The sequence below is a fragment of the Parambassis ranga genome, chromosome 1 (genome assembly GCF_900634625.1).
Source record: "Parambassis ranga chromosome 1, fParRan2.1, whole genome shotgun sequence".
NCBI classification, from domain to species: domain Eukaryota; kingdom Metazoa; phylum Chordata; class Actinopteri; family Ambassidae; genus Parambassis; species Parambassis ranga.
In genome coordinates this window covers 19,362,991-19,383,346 of record NC_041022.1, presented here as the reverse complement: position 1 = coordinate 19,383,346, position 20,356 = coordinate 19,362,991, and the positions used below count along the sequence as shown (strand labels likewise).

The 20,356-nt window shown below is 43.5% G+C and overlaps 4 protein-coding genes across 5 annotated transcripts; 2 read left to right on the top strand and 2 right to left on the bottom strand.

Annotated features, from left to right (window-relative positions):
- The first annotated feature begins 105 nt into the window (after positions 1-105).
- On the top strand, positions 106-982 carry rasd3 (RASD family member 3). The gene has a single exon (XM_028409422.1). It carries the CDS (start codon positions 143-145, stop codon positions 809-811), a length of 669 nt encoding a protein of 222 aa, XP_028265223.1. The 5' UTR covers positions 106-142; the 3' UTR covers positions 812-982.
- Positions 983-3,602: 2,620 nt separating this feature from the next.
- On the top strand, positions 3,603-8,084 carry plk1 (polo-like kinase 1 (Drosophila)). Of its 2 annotated transcripts, none has more exons than XM_028403806.1 (11): positions 3,603-4,323; positions 4,651-4,819; positions 5,054-5,198; positions 5,278-5,371; positions 5,454-5,679; positions 5,801-5,840; positions 5,939-6,036; positions 6,145-6,222; positions 6,753-6,907; positions 7,000-7,182; positions 7,288-8,084. In XM_028403806.1, exons 1-11 carry the CDS (start codon positions 3,958-3,960, stop codon positions 7,480-7,482), a joined length of 1,749 nt encoding a protein of 582 aa, XP_028259607.1. In that variant the 5' UTR covers positions 3,603-3,957; the 3' UTR covers positions 7,483-8,084. The 2 variants fall into 2 exon arrangements, with proteins under 2 accessions (XP_028259607.1, XP_028259598.1); XM_028403797.1 differs by having other exon boundaries at positions 5,798-5,840.
- Positions 8,085-8,472: 388 nt separating this feature from the next.
- On the bottom strand, positions 8,473-14,688 carry palb2 (partner and localizer of BRCA2). Its single transcript, XM_028432388.1, has 12 exons — positions 14,308-14,688; positions 14,173-14,232; positions 13,916-14,090; positions 12,412-13,815; positions 10,771-12,257; positions 10,516-10,668; positions 10,356-10,438; positions 10,065-10,214; positions 9,866-9,982; positions 9,447-9,534; positions 9,156-9,352; positions 8,473-9,076 (listed from the first exon to the last, which is right to left on the bottom strand). Exons 1-12 carry the CDS (start codon positions 14,383-14,385, stop codon positions 8,863-8,865), a joined length of 4,206 nt encoding a protein of 1,401 aa, XP_028288189.1. The 5' UTR covers positions 14,386-14,688; the 3' UTR covers positions 8,473-8,862.
- A 1,487-nt stretch (positions 14,689-16,175) lies between these two features.
- Positions 16,176-19,625, bottom strand: LOC114438046 (retinol dehydrogenase 8-like). The gene is made up of 6 exons (XM_028409083.1): positions 19,520-19,625; positions 17,455-17,616; positions 17,196-17,375; positions 16,874-16,967; positions 16,511-16,694; positions 16,176-16,400 (listed from the first exon to the last, which is right to left on the bottom strand). The coding sequence occupies exons 1-6, from the start codon at positions 19,623-19,625 to the stop codon at positions 16,176-16,178; spliced, it is 951 nt and encodes a 316-aa protein (XP_028264884.1).
- Between the last annotated feature and the right edge of the window lie 731 nt (positions 19,626-20,356).

Here is a 20,356-nt window from a genome sequence, read left to right as displayed (position 1 = left end):
GTGTGCTGCATGGCCTCTGAGGAATCAACTTTGAATCGTGCTGCAGCTCCTGCAGGAAACAGGGAAGGGCTTATGTGAGGAGAGCGGCCTATAAATACGCATGTGGAGCGGAGCGCACTGTGGCCAGTAACGCGTCCTCCGCATGTGCGCTCCGGGTCTCACCCATCTGATCAGCATGTCATCGACAGGACGTCCCAACACGGTCCGGCTGGTGTTCCTCGGTGCAGCAGGGGTGGGAAAGAGCGCGCTCATCCATCGTTTCCTCCACGATCGTTTCGAGCACAAGTACACGCGCACAGTAGAGGAGCTTCATGTGCTGGAGTACGACACCGCGGGGTCTGGGAAGATGCGTCTGGAGATCCTAGATACGAGCGGAAGCTACCCTTTCCCAGCCATGAGGGAGCTCAGTATCAGACATAGTGACGCTTTCGCCCTGGTGTACGCGGTGGACGACCCCGCGTCCTTCGAAGAGGTGCGGCGACTCCGCGACGAGATTCTGGAGCTGCGGGGTGGCAAGAGCGCGCCCATCACCGTGGTCGGCAGCAAGGCGGACGTTACTGAGGCCGAAGGTCGCGTGTTGTTGGTGTCCGATGTGATGGCCACGGTGGAGGGCGAGTGGGATGCTAACTTCGTGGAGGCGTCCGCGCGCACGGGTGGAAACACGGTCGGTGTCTTCGGCGCGCTGCTGCAACAGGTGAACTCTTCACACCGGCTGAGCCCTGCGTTAGGGAGGCGCAGAGACACCGTGCCCAGAGCAGCAGCGAGGAAGAAGCCACCGCTGAAGAAGCACAACAGCTGTAATCTGTCATAAAAAACACTTTCTCAACATGATGGAGGACTCTGCAGCAGGACTGCTGGTCAGTCGCCATGAACATGAACCTTTGCTGTCTTTGGAAGACAGTAGGTTTATAATGATGTTAAATGCAGCTTGATCTAAATGGGATGCACTTTGTTAATATGTTAATAAAGTATCTTGATTAAACTGTGTCTGGTTCATTTTCAAACACAATTTTACTTTGTTTACTTTGCAATTAAGTAAACCTTATAAAGAACATGTCACAGGTTATTCATTCTTGACTCCTTAATAAGTAAGTTTTAAGGGTATCCCATAAGATACAGCAATATGTGACAAACACTTGCCCTGCTTCCTGCATGACCCAGCAACAAGCACAAAATGAATCCACAGACTCAAAGAGTCATTAGAATCCTTATCGTCATGATAGATCCACACGAACAGCCAGGGTCAGCAGAGGAAATATGTAGATCAGTGTTTCATAAAAATAGCTCGTCGCTTTGCATGGAGGTGTTTTTTTTAGACACAGACACATTGTATTCAAGTGGAATAAAGATGATAAACAAACCACGGATCTCATCATCTGTGCTCTCTGCCTCCACTTATCCTCCTCTTATATTCCTCACTTCTCAGCACATTAGTCATGCAGCACAAAAGCATTCATGTCAAAGAGGAGCAGCACATCCTGATAAACAAGATGAGGCATGATGTTGCTGTGAAAGATTAAAAATAACATTGTTGGAGTGTGAGATGGGCTAACCTTCATTAATGAGGACAATATGAAAAAGACTGCAGCCTGTGAGCCACTAAAACACAGCAGATCCTTCAGCAATGCATGAACATAATCTTTTATTATTTTTTGAAGCCATCATGGTATCATCAGTAGTTACTCTCCAACCAGCAACATATAATATAAGAATAAAGAATATAAAAGTACAAAAATAATAATTATAAGATGTAAAAAATATATGGGACACATAGGTTGCAGTGACAGTGCAAAGGATGTTGATAGTGCAAAACAGTGCAGTTATGGCACAGATGTAAACAGTCCAGAGTGTGTATGAATGCAATGGATTATTAAAAAGTTAAGCTTGTTTTAGACTGGTATAAAGTGACTGAGGTGCAGAAAGGGTGTAAAGATGAAGTGGCTGGGACTGCACTGAGTTGTTGAGGGAGAAACAGACTTACCCAAGATTCAAAAATACTCAGTGTTTACAAAAGTACATAAGGTTTTTAGTAAAATAGGCTACTTTTTTGTGTTTGTCTGATACAGTGGTCAGCAGCACCGGGGCCCCACAAGGGACAGTCCTCTCTCCCTTCCTCTTCATGCTCTACACCTCTGACTTCAGCTACCAGACAGAGTCATGTCACCTTCAGAAGTTTTCTGATGACTCTGCCATAGTGCGATGTATCAGCAAAGGTGGAGAGTCTGAGTACAGGACTGTGGTGGACAGCTTTGTCACATGGTGTGAGCAAAAACCATCTGCTGCTCAGTGTGGCAAAGACAAGAGAGCTGGTTGTGGACCTGAGGAGGACCAAGACACACGTGGCTCCAGTTTCCATCGGTGGGCAGAGTGTGGACATTGTTGAGGATTACAAATACCTGGGAGGGGTGTTGGACAATAAACTGGACTGGACTAAAAACACTGAAGCCCTCTACAAGAAGGGCCAGAGCCGCCTCTATTTTCTATTTTCTGAGGAGGCTCCAGTCCTTTAACATCTGTCGGACTATGCTAAGGATTTGTTATGAGTCTGAGCAGCGGACAGAAACAGACTCAATAAACTGATCAGAAGGGCCGGTGATGTTGTGGGGGTGGAGCTGGATTCCCTGACAGCAGTGTCAGACAGAAGGATGCTGTCAGCTGCAGGGGATCCTGGAGAACAGCTTCCATCCTCTCCACCACTGATCCCTCCTAAAAACACCACTGAGCACCACAGGAGGTCCTTCAAACTGTACAACTCCTCCCTCTGAGATCAGACAATCTAACACACTATCTTGTAATTATATTCATATTGGATTTATTGTAGACAGGATTTTTCTGCACACAATATAGGTTGTATTATATATGACTATCAGTCTTCACTTGCCTGGATTTTACTTGAATGTTTATTAATGTTTAGAATTTATTAGGTTTTATTTTTATTTTACTCTTACTACTTTACCTTATTTTATATTTCTAACCTGTTTCTTTGAGTATACATGGAGCACCTGGAATGAAAGCAATTTCCCCCTGGGATCAATAAAGTATTTCTGATTCTGATTTAAAGTAGTAGTCTGGGCCTGTCAGTGTGGTTGCTATCTTGTAATCTTGCAGTTTTGTGGTTAATTTAAAATAGCTACATGAAATCTAGAATGTAATGAAGTAAGCTAAGGAAATGAAGGGATTTTTCATGTAGGCTCTGTACTGTGTGCCAATATTGTGTATTATTCCACACAGTCTGTAGTCATTGCCTACTTTCACTTTTTAACGTCAAATAAACTACATTTCATCATCTTTTTTTCCAAAGTAGAACGCTAAATCTGTACGCTATAGGTTTTTAAAATATTATAATAATTCTATATTTCACAATTTCTATTTGAGTCAAGACGAAACACACCTGATCTCAAAAACAGTTTTTTCCACGTTTGATTAAATCCCTCTCAGACTACATTTCCCATCAGGCACGCAGTGGCCAAGCTTTAGCCAATCACACTCCAGCATGTGAGCCAATCGTTCAGTGATTGGCTATTTTTGCACCGAAGTTCCCAGGATGCTTTGCTACAACGCCCTGGAATTCAAATCTGGCGGACCAATCAGAGCGCCGTGTAACGACCGAGGCAGCATTTTAAACTTGTACCAGAGGCTGTTGTCAAAAGACAGATAGGGCTAACGCTGTGGGCACCGAGGGAAGATTCATTTCGCCTCTGTGCAGCAGCTTTTGTAGAGTCTTTAGATTCGCATGCACTACGTTTTTTTATCGTTTATTAGGAAGTTTAAACAACGTTTGTGTCGAAAGGAAGTCAACGTCGGTTTTGATTTAAATCCAGAAGCTTATGGGAGCAAGCTAACTTCGGTTGAGGTAGGGTTAACAATAGTTTGACTCTTTTAGCTGTTATCGATACCTCGACTGCTGAAAAAAATACAACTTTCTTTTAAAGACTGTGAAGAGTTGTTTAATTCAAAATGAGTGCTGCTGGTGTTGCAAAGCCGGCGAATCCGCCGCCACATGTCGACCCGAAATCGGCTCCTCTGAAAGAAATCCCAGAAATCCTGGTGGATTCTCGCACCATGAGAAGATACGCGAGGGGGAGATTCCTCGGAAAAGGTGGTTTTGCGAAATGCTACGAAATCACAGATGCGAAGACGAAACAAGTGTTTGCTGGAAAAATAGTGCCTAAAGCCCTGATACTGAAGCAGCACCAGAGGGAGAAGATGACCTCGGAAATCGCCATTCATAAGAGTCTGAACCACCCCAACATCGTGGGCTTCCACGGCTTTTTCGAAGATGACGACTTCGTCTTTGTTGTCCTGGAAATCTGCAGGAGAAGGGTGAGCATCCACAGTAAATATGTCTTTTCTGATTAGTGAGCACATTCCTGAGGGCCAACGGTTAGCACGACGGCCTCTTCCGTTGTTCTCACTGTCCCGGTGCAGCAAGCTCAAAATGCAGGAATAGCAAAGGGCTTTGAAATTAATTCACGGAACATTATCCACTTTGTCCATTCAGACGTGCTCATTTTTAATTTGCTTTTCACAAAAGTCGCTCCCCTCATGGACATGCCTTATAACAAGCTTAGATCTGACAGCAAGTTGTCGATTAAAGCGTTTGGATCTTAATGTTAACCACACTAATCAAAACACTTTCCTCCATTACAGTCTCTGCTAGAGTTGCACAAGCGTCGTAAGGCTGTCACTGAACCCGAGGCTCGCTACTACATGACCCATCTGCTTAACGGTGTGGAGTACCTGCACAACAACAAAGTCATCCACAGAGACCTGAAGCTGGGCAACATCTTCCTCAACGATGACATGGAGGTCAAGATAGGTAATCATTTGCTCTGATGTTATACCTGATGTAAGGGATGATCAGTATCTTGTATGGTCATAAACAAACCTGTTAGGTTGGCGAGAAAAGACACACCCTGCTTCTCATATCAGGAACTGTTGTACTTCCTGGACGAATGTGTCACCCTGAGGAAAAACACATCAGGATCATTAATGTGCAAACGGATGTTTTTCAGTCTGCTGCATTGCCCAAACCTGCCTCTTCTTCTCTTAGGGGACTTTGGCCTGGCTACTAAGATTGAGTTTGATGGCGAGAGAAAGAAGACCTTGTGCGGAACGCCCAATTACATTGCACCGGAAGTGCTTTGTAAAAAAGGCCACAGCTTTGAGGTGGACGTCTGGTCACTTGGGTGCATATTGTAAGTTTGAAAACAAATGGCACAATTCAACATGATTCTGTGCAGCTGGTTAAACTGCCCTCTGTCTGCATTCCTTCAGGTACACTTTGTTGGTGGGAAAGCCTCCATTTGAGACCTCTTGTCTGAAGGAGACCTACAACCGCATCAAGAAAAACAACTACACCATCCCCTGGGCAAGTGGATTTTCCTTTGAAATATTGCACACATCTCTTGCCTGTCAATCTTCTAATAAACTGAATTCTCATCTCCGTGCAGCATATCAACCCAGCTGCGTCTGCGCTCATCAAAAGGATGCTCCATCCTGATCCCACCCAGAGGCCCACCATCGCTGACCTGCAAGCGGACGAGTTCTTCACCGCTGGCTACATCCCCTCACGCCTGCCCACTACATGTCTCACCGTGCCACCACGGTTCTCCATCGCTCCTTCCACAGCTGCGGAGCTCAGCCAGAGACGCCCCCTGACTGCTATAAACAACAAGGGTAATGATCTCAGCAAAAAAAACCTTTAATCCACAAAAACTTAAAATAAATATGGTAGCTGAACAACATACAGGAAGGAAGCTGTCAAGCAATGTTTATGATTTTATTTTCTTTCTAGCAGGGACAGAGAAAGTAGAGATGAAAGAAGACCCTCAGCAAAGGTGAGCTTTGTCTGATTGCATTGAATGCAAAAAGGCCACATGTAGCTGCATTGCTTTTTGTGTTTAACATTTGTGTGTGTGTGTGTGTGTGTGTACAGGGAGGCTGAACCATCAGAGTGCCACCTGAAAGACTTGCTGCAGCAGCTCATCAGTGTCATTGCTGCCAAGCCCTCTGAGAAGGCAGTCATCCGCCTGGGTGAGTGCTGATTCAGCTGTTAAGCTGCTAGTGTTGTAGTGTTGCATGTAAAGCGTTTGGGTTTCTGTTGACACTGCATACTGAAACTTTGTGCTCTTGTATTTTCAGAAGAGGCAGAGGACCCTGCGTGCATCCCCATCTTCTGGATCAGTAAATGGGTGGACTACTCCGATAAATATGGATTGGGTAAGCAGTGGCCTTGCATTTTACATCCAGCTGACATGAATTTATTTTAGGTCAGACTAAAGTAAAATCAAATTAGGCTCCTATTAATTTTGGTGGGTTGTATGATGGACAGATTCATGTTGTGCTCAAAGTCTGAAGAATCCACAATCATTGCTGTCTGTTACAAAATTATTTATATATATGGAATGGCTTTATGGCATTTTCAGAACATGGCAGCTCACACCAGTACAAATCAAACAGATAAGGAACACTGCAGACCATAAATGTGAATTTTGGAGTGTTACTTTATATCCACATACAAATATATGTATTTTTTCTAAATCTAGGTCTATTTCATTTTGTTAAATCTGATACTTTAACTGAGCTTTTTTATGTTTGTAGGAACCAAAGAATGTACCATTTTTGGCTGGATGCACTTTTATTATTTAACATCAGCCATATTTAGAAAATTCAACTGCAATACATAGATTGTCCACTAGGGAGCACTGTTTTTGGCATGTGTAAAGTATCCCCATGTTTTGTCTGTTCAGGTTACCAGCTCTGTGACAACAGTGTCGGCGTTCTCTTCAATGATTACACACGTCTGATCATGCATGCTGATGGGGACAGTCTGCAGTACATCGACAAAACGGCGGTGGAATCCTATTTGAGCGTGCGCTCTTACCCTACTACTCTCACCAAGAAGGTGAGGGGTTGAACTTTCTCTTGGGCCTTTTGTTTTTGGGGCACATACACTTGTTCTCATTGCTGTGATACTAACTTTGAATTCTCTTGCAGATAACGTTGTTGAAATACTTTCGCAATTACATGAGTGAGCACCTACTTAAAGCCGGAGCCAACATGGCAAGGCGGGAAGGAGACGAGCTGGCACGACTGCCATACCTCTCCCTCTGGTTCAGAACAAAGAGTGCTATCGTCCTGCACCTAACCAATGGCACTGTTCAGATCAACTTCTTCCAGGTTAGATGGCAGCCACATTCCTGTTCAGCAGCCGTTTCCTAGATCTTTGTTTTTCACTCTCTGATGCACAAATCCTTAATGTTTCTGTCAACCTGTCTCTGCTAGGACCACACCAAGCTGATCCTCTGTCCACTGATGGGCGCAGTAACCTACATTGACGAGAAGCGAGAATTCCGCACCTACAAGATGTCTCTGCTGGATGAGTTCGGATGCAGTAAGGAGCTAGCCAGCCGCATTCGTTACGCCAAGCTTATGGTAGAGAAACTGTTGGAGAGCAAGCCTTCCTCTGCTGCACACTAGGCCAGCTTTCCCACAATTCCTTCACTTCTCCCAGTCTGCCAGCCTCTCACAGGGTGGGACAGACCTTTACATTCTCATGTATTTTATTGAAGGGTTGCGTCTAAGGCTTTTTATATGTCATCTTTCCCTTGGCACAGACCATGAAAATGAATCATAACAATCTGATTTTTATCATCTTCCTGTTAATAGAAGCTTTTTCCAATCCCTTACCTTTCTTGATGAAGCTTTGACAAAATTGTTCCTGCTGATATATAATGGCTGGCTGAGCACAGCAGACAGAGTTGAGTGTTTGTTCATGATGAATGTTCCTCTCGTTCAAATGAAGTTGGAATGGTTCATGATTCTCTGCTTCGTCTTATGTATTTGTCAATTTTTCAGCCTAGAGCTGTGTAGGCAAAATGTGTGATGTGGACTGAAACTCGGACTGATTGTGTGTGTAAAAGCTTCTCTGGTCTCTACTTTACTACTTTACTTTACTTTTACTCGTATTTTAGATGTCATCTTCAACAAGATGTACACACACTGTACATACTGCAATACGAAAATGTGTTGTAAAGATGATTTTACCCAAGTTTAAATAAAGATTTTCTTTAACAACATAATTCATTGATTCATATTTGTAAAGAAGGTCTGGACACATCCAAACTTTACCTTCAAAACCTTTTCGTCATTGTTGGCCAGTTACATCATCACAGGGACTCTGGAATGTTTGGAAACAGGCAAGGTATGAAAATTGACAAGCTCTGAAGAAGAGATTAATACGGTTCCCTGTAAGGGCAAATGGATTGACAACGAAAAGTATAATCTTAGTATAAAAATGTAAATAAAGTACTCGTACAAAATGGCTGACTTTATATTCATCCTATGGATTTAACTATACAACTATGGAGGTGCATGTGAGGGTCTGTGCATCACTGCTGGGCATGCAGGTGAAATACAAGGATAATTTAGTTTGTTTTGAGCCAACAACAGCTTAAAAATAGACAACAATATTCATGAATGTTTAATATAACATTTACTGTAAAAATAAACTTTGGTAACAAATCCTTTTCTTTAAACACAACAAGCAAAGATCAGTCGAAACAGCAGCGGTAATAAAACACAGGTTGGCATTAAAGTGATCCATCTTCAGAAGTTCAGTGCACTTTAAAAAAGGTTAGAGGATTGATTGATATCCACAATACAGCAACTTGTGAACTGTGAATGCTTAGTTTAGTTCAGCTCAAATGTTTCTGTAATGAGTTTTAAATTACTGAGAGAAGCTTCAAGCTAAATGAAGGGAACTAAAAAGCCACATATAGTGCAATATCCCAATTATATTCTGTAATTTCTTAACGTCTTCAAGTAAACATTTACACAGTGACACAGCTTTAAATATGATTAAAAAGTCATTTGAAAGTGTAAAGTAACATCTCCATTGTGATGTCCAAGCACCAGTGTGTCTCCTGCTCCCCACCGAGCCAGCTGCCAGCCTTCACTGTCAGGAGCCTCCACCATCTGCGTAGCGGCCTGCTGCCCGAGCTCCCACACACACAGACAGCCACTCTGGCTCAGGCCCACCACGCTGCATTGGTTAACATCGGCCTCACACAGCCTGGAGAGCACAGTGAATTAATTAATTAGCGTGGTCCTCCAAAGATGCACAGATGCATATGTTGTCTTTCAGGTCTCACCTGCCAGTCCAAGCTTTTGGTGGATACAGTCGAGTGGCCAGGTGCCATTTTCCACTCACAGGGTTAATGGCCACCAAGGAGAATAAAACAGCCTTCAGCTCCTCCTCCGAACACATCTGAATTTTTAGTTTTGCGTCTTTTACTTCTTCCGTCAGGGAGCTTAGAAAGTGATGCTGCAGCAGGACAAACAACACTCCCTGTATACCAACACACAAAAACAGACAGGAATTAGGTCATCTAAAGAAACGAACTGATTCTGAGACTTTGTATTTACTAACACAGGCTACTTACACAGAAGGAATATCCTCTGAGACAGACTGTGCATGATAGATCTTCTCCAAGCAGGACTCGGTGCAGCAGCTGTCCAGTCTTCAAGTTCCTTTAACAAAGAAAACCATGTATCAGAGGTTCTTTTCTTCCGGTAGAGTGATGTTGATAGACCTAACACTTAAACTTGATGATGATTTCTAGTCACTAAGGGGCAGCAGACACAAGCTATGAAAGCGTTTGACAAAACATAAGTTAAGGCAGAGGAAGAGGAAGGGACATTCTGCTAAAGATACCTGCTCTGCTGAATTTTCCATGAATTCTCAGTTAAAGTAAATTCTTTGTCCACACAGAAATGCAAAGCAACAGAACCAGCCAGGGTTAAACAAATCATATGCTGTGTGGCAGCGATTTAAAGCTGTCATTATCCCCATCTTGCTTACCATATGAAGAGATGTCCACTCTCATCCATGCCGATCAGAGCATCAGAAAGTCCATCCACTGGAGCGAGAGTCCCGATACAAACACCAGGACACTCAAGCAGCTGAGAGCTGGGTGAACTGAGAGAGGAATCAGTGAGACACTGACACAGACACTGCGTGACCCGACAGCAGACAGGACATGGTGGGGGATAAACTTTACCTGCTGCTGTCTGACAGCATAAACACCTGCAAGGTGGAACCCTTCGCTGAGTGGGAAGAGGTGACCACTCTGGACTTAGACATGCATACAACCGCCTGGACAATGCCTTCACAGACTGACATCTGCATGAGGCTAGAGCATGACAGAATCCTGTACACACGGAGGGCAGATAAACAAATACAGTTAGTTCTTTTCTGAAGCACTGAGCAGACAGCCAGTAAAAAGTACTTAGCCCTGCAAAATGACCGTTAAATAAATGAAATAGGTGGTTATCTTATTCACTAGATTTACCTCACTTCTCTGATTTCCAACTGACCCAGAGTCACACACATCAGCCCAGCAGCATCCGGCACAGGAAACACATTGATCACTGGCTGCAAACACACAAATCAATAATAGATTATTATCTATAATATGAATAAACAAAAAACACAGACACACATGCACACACCTCGGTGAAGGTCCAGGTGTGTGTTAAGCTCCAATCAGATGCTGCCGTCTGATTCCAGAGGCACACAGCCCATTTTCCTGCTGCCGCTACACACAAATCACCAGAGGATCCAAGAAGACAGCACATGTCCACCAGCAAGCCTCCTGCTGGAGCCTAAAAATACACAGACACTGAGCAGTTAATTCAAAAAAAGATTTTTCAGATGCTGCAGAAACCCACAGCCTTTCTCTGCTTAACAACAACACATTTCTTCACCTTTAGTGTGTGTATGACTTTGACCGTGTGCTCGCCTGCAGGCTCTACTGTTTTCTGGCTTTCCCGCCCACCTGAGTTCTGAATGCCTGGTGGAGTTGGGCAGGCAGAAGGTTCCAGTCTGCAATGCTCATCACCTGTACCCGGTGGCTCAGATAAAGCCTCGATCTGGCTGCAGGGGGAGAGAGGAGGCAGGCTAGGGGGGAGGGAACTGATGGACGGACAGGGAGAGAGAGCTGGAGGAGATAGGGCCTGTGTGGATGGGCTATGAGGAGGAGGCAGTGTGAGAGAGGGGGCAGAGGGGGAGGAGGTCAGTACAAAGCTGGTGATGGGGTGAGGGGTGAGTCCTACAGAGGGCAGTGTGGGGCTGGAGGTTAGAGTAGATGAGGACAGGTGTGGGGTTACAAATGGGCAGGGCACTGATCCCAGAGAGGAGCCCAACAGCAGCTGAGAAGAGAGACTGTGGTGAGGTAAACATTTGTTCTCATTTTCCATCAATCTGTCTGCAGAAAGATTTGTGTCGGGTTCAGTAGGTTCTTTTGAAGCTTTCCTGTTAAGAGACTCTCCTGAAGCTTTCATGTCATCACATGCTTGTAGAGCGGAGCAGATTTTAGAAAGCTCCTCTGGCGTTTCCTGCACAGGGCAATCAGAGGAAAGAGACTGAATGATAGCGGTGTCTTCTGCTTTGGGGTTTAGAGTCCTCTGATCTTCTAAAGGAGGAACTTCACAGCAGTTTTTTACATCTTTTTTTGAATCAAGCTGTGTTATTTGAAGTTCACCTGCATTTTCCTTAACAGAATTATTCACTTTATCTGCAGGTTGATCTGTCAGGTTCAGATGAGGCTGTGGTTTGTCAGGGTGATTAATGGAGCTGGGTGTCCTGCAGGGTGTTACGTTGCTCTGGCTATGACAGTTCTCCTTTTCATATTTATCTATACAGTCATCAGGACACTCTTGTACCACTGACACAGATTCTGCTGAGCAAGTCACCGCATGGAGGTTTTCAGTCTGCTGCTCTCCATGAGTTTTTGTAATAGCTTGATCAGGCAGCTCCTCAGTTGATGTCTCCCTTATCAATTTATCTGTAAACCTGTGTTCTGTAGATGCCCGTTGGATATCTTGAGACTGTGTAGCCTCCTGTTGCTCCACATTAGGAGGGGCCGAATCAGTGACTGTGGGTGTGAGGCTAAGTGGGAGAGGAATATGCACCAGAGGTTCACTGCTGCTGTATTGGTCAGTTTGCTTGTTGCTGCTATGGGTTTTGAAAGATGGGGATGGTAAATGTTCAACCCCCGATTCTACAGTGACTTGGCGAAGCTTGTGCAACTTTAAGGAGGCAAACTGGTCATCTGGGAGATGAAAATCTTGGTGGATGTCCACTAGCTTCAGGCTGCTAAACAGCTGGCCAGGGAACAGAGAGGGGAGATGAAGCAGAGAAGTTTGATCTAGTGGGGAGGAGGGCAAGAGGAGAGAGCTCCAGCTTGATGTGGCTAAAGGATAAAAAGGAAAAAAGAAAGAGAATTAAAAAGAGAAACATTCTGTATACATGATGGTCAGCATGACCAAAGTTATATTTACTATATTATTGATAGTATTATTATATGTATAGGAGACAGTGTACCTTTCTATTATGACTGATCTTACCTGTGTTTATCCGTGGAGATCTGTTTGTCCTGACGTTGCTCTTCAGAAAGATAGGATAAACCCTCTCCTGATGTCCTGAGGCAGGGCTGAATGGAGCTTCATTAACTCCACTAGAAGGTTGAGAAGTATCGCTGTCGGTCGTCACGGGCTGAGGTGCATCTGGCATTGAAACACAGCAGGGCTTTTGTTCATCAACTTCATGGACAGATACTGAGGAAGAGACTGGGGTGCTGGTGGGTTGGGGATCATCTGTTTGCTCACAGCATTGTTCTTTAAGGTCTAAACTAGGAGAGGGTCGGGGGGTCTGAGGTCTCCCTCTGCCCCTGCCTCTCTTGCTTCTCCTGCCTCTTGCTAATCGAGTAGGTGTGACTGTAGGTGAGAACAAAGTTTCTGTGATGGGATCTGAGCCCTGACTGGGTCTCTGACAGTGCTCATTACATGCATCAGCCAAATTAGTGAGTGACAGTTTATGAGGATCTATAGACATGGATGGTGTTGACAGTGAGGAGAGATCTATCTGACCAGAGTTTTCACTGGTGCTCTTATTCAGTCCTCTGCCTTGGCCTCGGCTCCTGCGACGTCGTCCTGTACTGAGCTGGGACTGTATGACAGCCTGCATGTCAGGCTGGCTCTGTGAAAGTGTCATGCGCCTTGTGGTTCTAACATAGTACTCGGCTGGGAACAGTAGTCCTTCAACTAGTGTACAGGAGTCTAAAAGATTCACCATTTTTTCATCTCCATTTTTTTCCTCTTTCTCCCCAATGAAATCATCTCTCTCTGTTTTCTCTGCTGCAATAAGTTCAGTCTCTTTATTACTGTTCTCTTCACTCAGCTTTGTTTCTCTACTGTTCCCTCCATCCTCCGCTCTCTTCACCTCCTTTCTTCTTCCTGTCTGTGAGCCACTCTGTCCCTTTTCAGCAATGTTTAAAGTAGGTTTGGAACATGTGAGCAACAAGGAGGTTGAGTCCGATTCTTTTTTCCTTTCAGTTGTCTCTTTTTCCCCTTGTTCCTGGTGACCACTGTACTCTTTTTCCTCTGTGTCTCCTGTTTGAGTGGTTCCAGGTGTATTCCAGTGAGAAAGTAGCAGAGAGGGAGACTCTGATTCTGTACCAGAAAACAGCTCTTCACTTTCATTGGGGTCTGTTTCTTCTGACTTGGCTTTTTCTTCCTTTCCCGCTGTTTCAGTGCTCTTTATCCCTACACTCTGATTCTGTCCTTTTTCTTCAACCTCTGTGCTCTTGCCAGCCTCAGCACTTCTCTTTTCCCAACGTAGGCGGCTGCGTCGTGACCTGAGGCGCAGGACTGGACTGGGTGTGTCATGGCTGGGATCTGGAGTTCGTGGGCATTCAGCATCAGCTGGCAGCAGGAATCTGACCATCTGGCTCCTCCTGGAGTCAGCTGGACCTAGTAAAACATTTAATCATTTGTAAATTTTAAATTGCACAGCAATCACAGTTTGTGTTACATCCTCTGTCAAAGTTATACCACACGAGGACACTCTCACCCTCAGTTTGTCCCTGGCACTGAGGTAAGTCCACAGCAGGTCTATTGCTGGTATTTTGTATCAATGAAGACGGATTGAGACATGGACCAGATGTGACCTCAGGGTCTCTCTGGTGAAGGGTCTGAGAGATCCTGCTTTTCACATGTCTCCGCACCGCATCCAAGCGCTCGGCACGCTGTTGACAGATGATATGAGACATTTGTTTTAATATTCAAAAAATTATATTTTAACACACAATAAATGAAAATATGGCAGACCTGTAGTCTCTGGGCTGTCCGAAGATATTCCTTTTGTAATTGTGCCAACCTCCTACGAAGCTGAATGGGAACAGTAATAATGTCAGAAGAATAAGGTATAGCAGTTTCTCGTGTCTAGACATATGTATTAATTACCTTGTCTTTATCATCACAGTACAGTGTAGTCTTCAGCTGCTCTTCGCAGTGAAGAACATCTTCCACATTTGTCTCCATCCTTCTCTTTGGACACAATCCAACACTACGTGTGGCCGTACCACTGCTGACACGGCATCAGTTAATCTTGTGTGCTTAACTCACTGCGTGTATTAAAAACGTTAGCTAAGCTAAGCTAAGCTAAATAAGTAAAGGTAAGCTCGAATGTAAAGCACGCGGAAACTTTAACGGCAACAGACGTGAAATAAAATGCATCAGTATACAAACGTCGCTAATGTGTTGAACATAAGTCTTACTGTTTAATGCGCACCATGTTAACATTTAGGGCAGACCTTCAGCTACTTCCCCACTGTCTCCACGGAAAGTTTATGTTGATGATGCTCGATAACACTGCTTTCGATTTAGTTCCAATTTCCCGCGACACAAACAGTCATGAGCAGTGGAGCTCCGAGTAGTCGATTGGAGAGAAGGTAGTAGGCTAATTTCCTCACTATTTCATATTTATTCCGAAAACCTATTGTATTCGTATTGTATCCTGGTATAAATTTATATACATATCATAACGGTTATTTTTCCATCTAACGTATCGATAACTCGGAAAAGTAAAAGCACAGTAAACATCCTAAACACGCTAATCGCCTCTACTGCTGATTACCTGTTACCATTCACAAACACAAACATACAAACGTCTGTGACATTTAGCTTACAATTATAGTAAGCCTTTTATTATGGTACCAGCGCAAGGCTACGCTGAAGATGGTTTTAAAACAATATATTATACTATGCGCCGTCATTACTTGAGGTAACAAGTACATGTACGAAGAAAGCCTACAAGCTTTTAACTGAAGTAACTCTCTCACACTCACAGTACGTGTGTGTGCTTCCACTTTTCTGTGTTAAACATTTCTTAACTTGCTTTTTTTACCCAAAATGAAGACGGGTTTTTTACTAGGGAGTTTGCTTTAGCATAACAATAACATTTCGGTCTGACATAGCATATATTAAAAACACTGATACATTTTCAGAAGGTAAAAATCACACATTTTAATGGCAAAATAGTTTATCCGATACACTGACACAAAATATGTACATAGAAGTTTAGGCTACAAATCAAACATGTGCAGTTAAAGTTTAATACAGTCTGTCACCAGCTACAAACTCAAGATACAAAGTGCAAATCCTACTCATTTTGTCATGATCCTCGTGATCCTATAAGTTCTTTTGTTATGGTTTTCCTTGTTTCTGTCTTGATCCTGCATTTTCTGTTCATCCTGGGGTTCTGTTTTAATCTTTAGCATCTTGGTTCTCTTTAAAATTGTGTTATTTTGTTACTCAGCCTTTGTGTATTTCTGGGGTGGTTTGTTGTTTCCGGTTCCCTGTTCAAATCCCGAGTTGTCTTTGTGTTATGATATTTGGCTTTTGGCATTCTGCGTTATTTATCTGCCCTTGTGCTGTTTTCCTGTTTTACTTTGGAAGGTCGTCTTTGTTCTCTTGTGTGTCTGTTTGTGTTTTACTTCCTCCTGTGTCTCCCTCATAGTTGATTGCTTGCCCCACCCTGTGTCTCGCCTGTGTCCTATTGTCTCCCGTACTCTGAGTCCTCACCACACCAACCTGACACATTTGGCACTCCGAGTAGGATAACAAATCTTAAAATCTGTTGTTTTTACATCAACTGAACTCAGATGATCATCTATTCAGGAGCTACAATGCTATACAAAACAGTATAAAGGAGTATTGTTCTTCACAATACAAACTGCATTTAGATAGAGGGAGATCTGGGGTAGGTTGTCATTGCATCACCATCACTATATGAGCCATTATTTACACTGCTGTATCTTTATGTTTAGTGTCTAGTTTGGTGAAATTGAACTGCTCTTTAGACATCCACAGGTGAGGTACTTTAAGGCAACCATGCTGACATGCATTAGAGGGCCCATTTTAAGTATGTTGTGGAAGGCTCGGATTGACAGGCCTCCAGTTTCATCTGCGTATTTTAGTGCTACGATGGGAGTGTACAGTGAGTTGGTCATATTACGGAAACGTGGCTTGTTTGCTTCAATCACTTTCTTGGTGCACTGAAAAGACAGAGAAGAGGAACAAAAAATTTGTAGTCAAGACTTGAATGTTTAATCTTCGATGCAGTCAGATCATATTAGGTGAAGCTCAGTTGCTGACTAAAACTTACTCTGGCAATATCATCAGGCGTTTGTCCCAGTGTCTCAAAGATATCAACAGAAGAAGGGAGATAGACATTCTTGAAGTAATTGATTGTGTCAGGGTCAGTTCCAGGATATTCCTTCGCTTTCACATCCTGAATCATCTTTGCTTCAAATTCAGTGTGGACTGGACCCGGCTCAATCATTGACAGTCTGTGTGTGATAAGATGTGCACCACAAAGGGGGACATATTAGTAGACCAGAACTCAACCACAAAGCAATGGATGAAGATTTGCACAGCCAAAAAGAAAGCACTAATATTTGAGTAGTTTAACTAAGATGTATATTTGACAAGTGTTTTTCCACATTATTAGGCCATTAGTGACACTCACGTGACGTCAAACTTCATGAGTTGTACAGCCAAACTCTCACAAAAGCCCTCCATGGCAAACTTGGAAGCTGAATACACGTCATTAAACACCACACCTAGAAAAGCACAGTGCATGTATAAGTTCCATTGTGTTGCATTCACTTCTTTACATTGTGAAGACAGATACTAGCACTTAAACTGCATTACCCAACATCCATCAATGCTTCCATTTCCCATCGTCCACCCACCCATCCATCACACTAAGGCAGACATACCTGTTATTTCCTCCAACACCTTTTAACACCCCACCGCCTCCTCTCCCCTCTCCCCCACTCCCTCCTCACCGTGCAGTCCCATCACACTGCTGACCACGACGATGTGTCCTCCTTTCCTTTTCTTCATATCAGGCATCACCTCTTTGATCATGCGGATCACCCCAAAGAAATTGGTCTCAAAAACCTTCTTCATCTCTTCAATGGGAATGCTCTCCAATGGACCCACCAGGCCAATTCCTGCATTATTGACTGCATAGGAGAAGGAGAATGCAATCAACATCCCTCCAGCAATCCAAGGTACAGCATGCTAAAGATGCTCTTTACTTACTAAGGATATCCACGTGTCGATCTTTGATGCCGTTGATGCATTGTTTGACGGATTCATCACTGCAAACATCCAATACAGCCAGAGAAAGAGTTTTCCCATACGCATCTCCAGCAGCTTCCACCAGCTTATCTTTCCGTTTTAGATCACGCATTGTGGCTATAACTGTGGACAGAAGGACAAACCATCAAGTAAAGAGCTTATAAAGAGATATTTACATCCCGTGCACATCCCATTCTTGTCCGCACAAAGTGCTGCTGAGCAAGTCACTGACTATGACTTGTGATTCTTAATGAAAAGCTAATGTAAATGTTTCAATCAAGCCTTAACCATTTAACCAGGTGTTACACTTATTACACTCATTAAAGCTGTTTGCCAAAAGCTCTGTCTATAATTATGCTTCATCTTTTTCCATGAACAGCTTCCAAGGATGAGTTTGTGAATGGATTTTACTCTCCCTTCCTCTAACTCCAGCACTGCCCCTTCAGGCTGCAGTTGTAAATAGATGCTTAGGCAACCTGCCCGAGTAAGTGTGGTTAGACAAACACATTATATGCACTGTCAAATTAAGGTCATTGGCTCAGGCTTGATACAAACTTGTTTTTATTCAGTGGCTTATGTGTGTATGTTGCATAACATTCTGCTTTGAACCTATTGCAGCATTAGTGCATATTCGGTCTTTGTGGACACCCCCCCCCACACACACACACACACGGATAGGATGCAGTCTGTACATCCTTTTCCTGACTCAAACTATGGGCAGTTTTTCCTCAATAACAGTGTGTGCTCAAGCTCAGTAAAGATACACCTTAAGAAACTCACATAAACAGTCCTGTTACAGCATCCAGTTTACACACCAGTATTAGTCCTACAGTGGGACTCATGTCACCTGCCTACTCCAAGAATAGCCCTTACCAGCCTATCGTCCACAATGGAGATTTTCAAGCTGAGCCATAAGTAGCCTAAGCGAGGCTGCCTTACCTATTGTGTGGTGTCTTTAAGTGTGGAAAGGTTAAGTTGGGTTTACAGACATAACTGTGTGTGGGCCAAAAGGGAGGTGTGGTGTGCTGGAAGCTTTCCTTCCCTTACTTAATTTGAGACTTTAATGATTGCAAAACACTCTGTAGTCTTAGGATTACTGACAACATGTTCTCTGATGTATGTCCAGCTACCACCAAGGATCAGAAAGTAATTTCCATTTAAATATGGCATAATGTAAGCTAAATGTATTTGTATAGAATTTCTTTAGGGGACAATTTCTTTACAATGTTTGTGTGTGTTAGAAGTGATAGTGCTGATGGAATGCAGTTTGTATAACGGTGTTTTTATATTAAAGATAAGCTGTGTAAATGGCCTCTGCCGTGGAGGATGTTTTGTTATTGGATAACACAACCCCTGCTACATTGTGTGTGGATGAACTTGGCATACTGACTTTTGTGATAAACTGACAACGTGCTGAAATTTGTTTTTGTCCAAACTACCATATTAATTACTTAGAGTTGTCTGACCAACTTTATGGCTGAAAGGGGTGATGCAGCAGATCGCTATGGCAGACTTTTGTTGATTCATCTCAAAAGGCAAAAATACAGACTTCATAATACAAAAACTTTTGACAATTTGACAGGTATTTGGCCTCTGCCTGGGGTTACAGAGGCCGAAGTCTTTAAAGTTGTGACCTTTGACCTTCCTGTGCATAGAGAAAAAACTGCAGGCTGTGGACTTTCCATTTCAGATATCAGTTCAAGTTGTTAATGCTCTGCTGTCACATCTTAATTAACTTTAATGTGGTGTAAGAGTGACTTGACTGCATTTAAACAGAGTATCAGCTTGAAACCAATCCATGGCCGAGTGTCCAGACGAGTTATTTAATCTAGCTGCTTAACATTCTTACTCAGCCATGATGTAATCATCTTATGCATTACTGTATAGAGCAGAGCTTTTACTATTGTTGTATCATGTTCTGTCCTGTTAGGTCATTTCCACCTTAAATGCCATACAAAAACACAGCCCATGTTGATATTTAGATCATCTCTCTCAGTCTCTGTTTCTCTCTCACACACGTGCCTACCGTAATACCGCTTCTGCTCATCCTTGGCCAGCACCACAGCTATCCTCAGGCCGATGCCGGAGGAGCAGCCGGTAATCAGCACCACTTTCTGTCCGGGGCTCGCCATGGCTTTGCCGCCTCTCCGCTCTACTGGCAAACCGAGACACTAAACAGGCAACAAGCTGCTATCTGCAGGATGGATGGCGATCCGAGGTGAGAGCCACTGTAAGAGGATAAGGATAGACAGAGAGAGAGAGAGTCACATGGTCAGGGCGCAACAAGATTGGGATTATCAGAGAGTCGCTCATCTGGGCCGGTTTTTAATACAGATTAAAAAAAAAAACATTCATGACAGAAAAAGTCTGCGTTTTGTTTCTGACGAGCAGACAGTACCCGAGCAGGGCAGTGCAACAAACTGGTTAAAAAAAAAAGTTTCAAATCACATATCGGTGCCAGGCCCTGTGAAGAGACTTAGCGCCCACCTGTGGCCAAAAGGACCATGTTCAGTTGGGTCCATCAGTCTGTGTTAATGTGAAAGGGATGACTTCAGAAATTGATCCGAGCCAGAGACGTGTAACTTTATGAAAATGAGGATGAGGATGCTGAGTTATGATTTTAGGGACAGATGAAACAAACATGTGATTAGCAGCCTAATAAATCTCTCTTTCAGTCTATCTTTTACACACACACACACACACACACACACACACACCCTTCAAACGCAAGACTGTAGCTGCCAGCCATAAGTATAAGACAACCTACCTAAGGCAGGAGGTAGAGACTGAGGGAAAAATGCCTGGAATCTTTTTTTCTCTCTTTCAAAGAAGTCAGTCGCATGTGCATGAATCCAATTTTCTT